The 6,000-nt window shown below is 44.8% G+C and overlaps 1 protein-coding gene across 1 annotated transcript in view; it reads left to right on the top strand.

Moving 5' to 3' along the window:
• LOC146202003 (O-acyltransferase like protein-like) overlaps positions 1-4,522 on the top strand; it is a 54,309-nt gene extending 49,787 nt beyond the window's left edge. Inside the window, exons 14-15 of the mRNA XM_084587894.1 lie at positions 2,962-3,104; positions 4,044-4,522. Coding sequence (XP_084444020.1) covers positions 2,962-3,104; positions 4,044-4,277 — 377 coding nt within the window. The 3' untranslated portion in view covers positions 4,278-4,522. The remainder of the gene's footprint in view (positions 1-2,961; positions 3,105-4,043) is intronic.
• The last annotated feature ends 1,478 nt before the right edge of the window (positions 4,523-6,000 follow it).

Genomic DNA, 6,000 nt, shown 5'->3' on the forward strand with positions numbered 1-6,000 from the left:
TTTGATGGTGCATTTTTTGCGAGGCTCCGATTTTCAATTTTCCTTGAAGCCCTATGATGTGTGCATTTTAACATTTGATCATTTTGCATTTTGTATACACCGAGCAAATAAGGGCATAGGAAACATTCCTTGTGATTTCTGCGCTGAAAGGCAAAAAGTAACACTTCACTTTTTTTTTTCTTACTATATCTTTCAGAGCACCGTTCGAAAGTACGCCTAGAAACAAAAGAACACGACAGTAATTGAAGAGTGCTAAATGATAACGTGTCTTTTGATTCGGCGCTGTTCTCTCTATATTAACCCTATTTCTCACGCTGCTGTTTACCCTCAAGGGTACTTATTTAAAGCAGCTCTTTAACAATACTCTAGTTTCTCTTCCCGAGAGCCCTAAGTTACCAGCTTTAGGAACTGGACAATAACTTATATGAAAGTCATTAAGCGCACATCCGATATTACTTCCAACCGCAGTGTTCTAACGTGGCAACACTGAGTTGCAGGCGTACCAGCCTTGTCTGCATGCAGTGGGGTGTCGTCGCCCTTTAAGCCCGAAACATCAACTTTCGATATTTATTTGCACTGTACCTGAGAGTGGCCTAAAATACGTTGCCAGTAGTTTATTTCGAGTGAAAATTCTACGTTCGCGCAACCTGTGCGCCTAGTTAGTTTGCAGATTACTTGAAAGTCAGACCCGAAACATTTATTTAAAAAAAAAAAAAATATCATCAAGGTACTCGTAGCTCCAGAGTGTAATGTAAATTGTTAAGGAAAGTTGAGTCTCACTGCGCATAAAGCATTACACTGTGATTACAGTGAGAAAGTTGCAGTGAAAGGGGTATAAAAATGTAGAGGGAAAAAGTGCCTAAGACCCGCGAGACTCCGGTAGCGCATAAGCTCTTACGGTCCACGTTAGTGCGATCATGCGTAAATGGAATATACCACGATTACGCGATGAACCCTCAACTTTCGACTTCTGTGCCCCAAGGATGCGGGATCGAATCCCGTGCCGCGGAGGACACTTTTCGATGAAGGCGAAAGGCAAGGCGCCCGTGTGCTGTGCGATGTCAATGTACGTAAAACAACTCCAGGTGATCTAAATTTCCGGAGCTCTCCACTACGGCATCTGCCATAGCCTGAGTCTCGTTGGAACTTTAAACCCAACAAACCAAAACAAACCGAACCCTCATCTTCCACACCAGATACATAACGTAGCTACACCGGCAACAGAGATGTTTTCAGAGTAGTCGAAAAAAAAAAGAAGAAAGAAAGAAACCATCACTTTCTCACCTGTCTTACTTGTTCGCCTCAGCGGATGATCGATCGCTCGAAATAGTTTTTCAGAGATATCAGATAAGTGTAAAATATTTGCATGTGGAAACCTTCCGAAATGGAGCAGTGACCACCATGAAACGAGAAATGTACCACGCAAATTTATGGTCGAACATTCTGTGAATTCACCAGTGATGCAGCGGACTTTTCCTTCTTCTCTGCAGTGTCAATGCAAGAAAACGTCTCTGTTTTGAGCAGCTTAATTAGACCTTTAAGGAAGGTGGAAATGTTTAGTCCGACGCCGTCTCACCGTTTTCGTTTAAGAGGAGGTCTCACGATCGAGCAGCGAGTTACCGACCTCAGGGTCCACCTATACCTTCCCAGTGATTACCGTCTTTGTTTGGTGCCTGCAGTTCAAAAGTTGTTGGCGATAGCATGCATTTTTATTTGAATTAACACTTAATTACGCCTGCTAATAAGCAGGAATCTAGCAAAATAGTAAGTGGTAATGAACAAAAGTCTACATTTTGGGCTGTGTTATCTTTAATACATGTGTCAGTGCAAAGATGTGGCCAACTTCATGACTGTTTCTGCAAGCGTGCTTTCCATTAGCGCACAAACCTTCCTCGCTTCGCATTTTTTTTTTTTATTTCTCAATGAACACAAAAAAGGAAACATTCCCATTCGAGGGAAAACCTATTTTTAAACATCACAAAACAAACCTATTTCCAGAAATAATGTAATATATTCTCAAACTTTCCCACCGGCTTCAGAAAGACTCCACCGAAAATTGAGGGTAAAGTTTGCATGTCCCCAACAAAAAAAAAAAAAAATTGCCCCGAATGTGTAAGGTCACATGCTCGGAATTCCTGCTCTATGCGGCATTAAGAACCCGTTCGTGGCATGTTCCGACAGTATTTTTTACAAGATACCACTTTCTTGTGGCGAGTTGTATATAGAGCAGACAGGACTCGGCCTAAATAAGCGACTCGGTGAACACCGCAGAAATATTGGAGATAAGGATTCAGGTAATTTGGATCGTCACTGCCATGATCACAGGGGAATGCCCAAGTTTGAAGAATGTTCGGTGATAGCAAACATGGCGACCAAAACACGAGAGAGGTTTTGAAACTTCGACAGTGGAAAAAAAGGAGTTGGAAAAGTGGGTTATTAGTCCGTCTCTTTTATTATATATAGAGGCGGTTTTTTGTTGTTGTTTTTTTTTTTAAGACTTAGAGCAGGAGGCAATAGTGTGAAAAGTGGTCACGGGTACGTTTGTTTGTTTTTTTTTTGTTTTTTTTTTGTCCTTTGGTTGTTCTTACGTATTGACGCATCGTGTGGTTGACAAGATAACCGTTCTTTGCTTGTAGTCCAGTACCCCGCTGGTTTCATTATGAAGCTGTCAGCGTCAAATAAAAATTCGTTTAGTGCGAGCTAGCGCTCGTGTTGTGTCCCTTCTTTGTTGCGCACTATGGGACCTCATGTAGGTTACCCACTATCCCGAACCCTGATCCTTCCAGACATTGTGTAGAGCGAAAAACGTGAGCGCTTCAAAAGTTCAGTAAAACAGGAAATTAGATGTCGCATGCCAAGCGCGCTTCACTGTTATTCAGGCATATTTTGCGTCCCAACAAGCGAAGGAAGTGACATGTCCTTAACTTTTGGTCTATCTCTTTCACGTCGCTTTGGCTGCAGGCTACGTCAACAGGTTCCTATCGTGGTCGTTCTTCGTGCCACTCAGCAGACTGTCGTTGGGCGCCTACCTGACCTCTGTCTTCATCCTCGCGATACGGGTGACATACCGGCGGGAGATCGCCGAGTATCACCACTTTCCCATGGTAAGAAAGCGTGCGTCTGCATTTGCTGCGGAATCTAACGCTCCGGTCTGCGGGCAGTATACCAGAGCTTTATGTGGTCGCCGCAAACAAAACCTAATTAGGCTAAGCGCCCCGCCGCGGTGGTGTAGCGGTTAGGGTACTCGCCTACTGTGCCCAAGTATGCAGGATCGAATCCCTGCCTTCTGCGGCGACCGCTTTTCGATAGAGGCGCGTCCGTGTGCTGTTCGATGTATGTGCACGTTAAAGAACCCCAGGTGGTCAAATTTTTCGGAGCCCTCCACTAAGGCTTCTTTAATAGCTTGAGTTGTTTTTTAAACCCCATACACCAACCAACTAATCAAGCTAAACGCTGTCCTCAATCCCTCAAAAAGAAAAGAGAGAAGTAGGGCGAACATTAGCACGGCATAAAAATAAAACGCATTAAAGGCTTGTCCAGCTATGCAAACGACAGCCTGCGCACGAAAGCGGTAAAACCTTGACTGAAAATTGACCCCTAAAAAAGTGCTTACAGGAACTCAACAAAAAATAATCTCCTGTTCTTTCATGTTATTCAGTCCAGCGTATGTGCGTTTCTCTTTGTTCGTTCTAGCGGCTTCCTGAGAGGGGAAAGCTTTTCTAGAATTAATAGTGAAGGCCCCCCCCCCCCCCCCCCTCCGCGAATGCATCTTCTAGGACATCATTCTTTATTTTATTTTTTACACAGGTCCCAGTTGTGCATCTAAACCCTTGGTTCAAGGCGTCATTATAGCTAAATGTTCAGGAGCTCGGGCTTTATTCTTGACCGAGAGCATTTAGGCGACTTGTGGGTCAGCGGCAGATGTATTGTTCTTGGTCGCCTCAATCGCAGCCTGTGTTTCACGTCATGCTCGATTCTGATGATAAGTAGTTCTCTTGCTTCTCATTGTGCTTATGCTCGTTTATTTTCTGCCTTATTTTCAGGTGATGCTGTTCCTCGGCACTACGGTGCTAAGCTACATCGCGGCTTACGTGCTCTTCTTGTTGGTTGAGTGTCCTATCGGCCTCATCGAGAAGTACTTATTTATGTCCAGGGCTGTCGTGGACCGTCATGGTTCTGGTTCCGCCGCCGCGCACACGAATGGGGCCTTCAACGGCTCTGTTGAAAAAATGACGGAGGCCGAGAAGGAGAAGCGATTCGTCGTAGAACGTTTCTGAGGGCGACATTGTGCTAGGCGTTTGGTAATTAGGAAACACCGTTGACAGCCCTGTATTGTCGCGTGTCTTGAAGCAGAGCTGTGCAGTGTCGAGCCTAGTACAACTTCCAGAGGGCACATTGTAGGGGGCAGAGTGTGAATCATTCTTGACGTTAAGCCGAACCACAAGCAACCTCTGCGACTATAAGTATTTACGAAAAATGTATGTGAACTGGGGCATATGATAGAGCCTGGGAAAAAAATAAACACTAATCAACATAGGACGGAGAAAGGGAAGACGGCATGCGGCGCTTACTTTCAACAAACGCTTTACTTTCGAGCTGTACAAATATAGCGAAACGGCCGGTTCTTTTCGCCATATTATCTATGGGTTAAAAAATGAAGCATTGTTTGTTGGTTTATACCTTAGGGCTTGCCACTTCCTTCGTCCTAGGTTGGCTCTATGTTCAGAGATTAGCAAAGCTTTCGTGGCGAACCTGCTTGGCAGTGTTAATCCGACACCATCGTGGGCCATACTAATGTAAATGTGTTCTCGGAAGCATTGCTGCATTGCTGCATTATTGTATATTGCTTATTCCTATTTCTTTCATTTTATTGTGTTTTCGAGTACGGACGTTCGTAGAGGGGAGAAAATGAAGTGTCCATGTCTTCTGTACATCCCTTGCAAAAGCACACAGGCAACCAGGGTCGTTTTTGGGCCGGTCGGAGCGGCTCCTTTAGCACCGCCAGCTCAGCTAATCTCAAGAGAGCGAAAGCGCTCTGGTTCCCGCCCTTCCAGGGCACGGAATGCCTAGCAGGGGTGCGAGAAAGTTCCAGTGCGTGGCCCATGAGGAAATCTGATCGTCTCTCTCTTTATGAAAAAAAAAAAAAAAGTGTATACATATGCTTCGAGAGGAGCCGTCGACGTGGAAGAAAGATACATTTTCCTCACTCTGTGACCCGAACGAAAAACAGAGCCTGTAAGAACGAGAAGGTTTGTCCACCCAAGAGTATGACACTTTGTTCAGCACTCTCGACAAATATTTTACTACTTCGTCAGGACAGATGGCGCGAGCTCCTACACGGCTATGTAATGCTGCTGTGCTACTTACCGCGTTCCCATATTCAACGAGCTTACTACAGCTACTGCCTCTGACACTGCCGCCAACTCGAGACGTCTTGACAAAGCGCATGTTTTTTTCCTGGAAGACGTGAGCGCAAATGGCCACTTTCAAGACTCCTCCTACAACGCTCCTATCGAACAACTGGCACCTATCCAGAATGGCGGGTGCCTCACGTGTCTCTGTGAAGACGACGATACTTGTCATCGTTCTAGTTTAATGGCATCTATATATCGAACACATCATCAAGATCATCAAAAAACTCAACGAAAGCGTCTCCATTACACATATATATATAGGATATATTCATTAAATAAATACCTGTTATCATTGTTCCTTTGTGTCCTGCCTCCTGACTCGATCCGCCGAAAAAGGTCAGTAGGAGCCTGCCGCGTTATTTTCTTCTGTGGCAGAGTGGACAGAGGACTGAGCGGGCGTCTCTTGAATAGCTGGTGATATTAAGAACACTGAATGTCAACCTTTATTACTGCACACAACATAGAAGGAGCTGCTAAATTACTCTCTCGCACTTCCCTTTCTCAAACCGTGAAAGTGATGCTAAAAAAGTTGGCTGTGGTTTAGCTCTGGTTAGCCCGTTGAACTGCGAAAGCAACACCTGCATGG

Source organism: Amblyomma maculatum, chromosome 1, assembly GCF_055883805.1.
Source record: "Amblyomma maculatum isolate TAMU_Amacu chromosome 1, ASM5588380v1, whole genome shotgun sequence".
NCBI lineage: Eukaryota > Metazoa > Arthropoda > Arachnida > Ixodida > Ixodidae > Amblyomma > Amblyomma maculatum.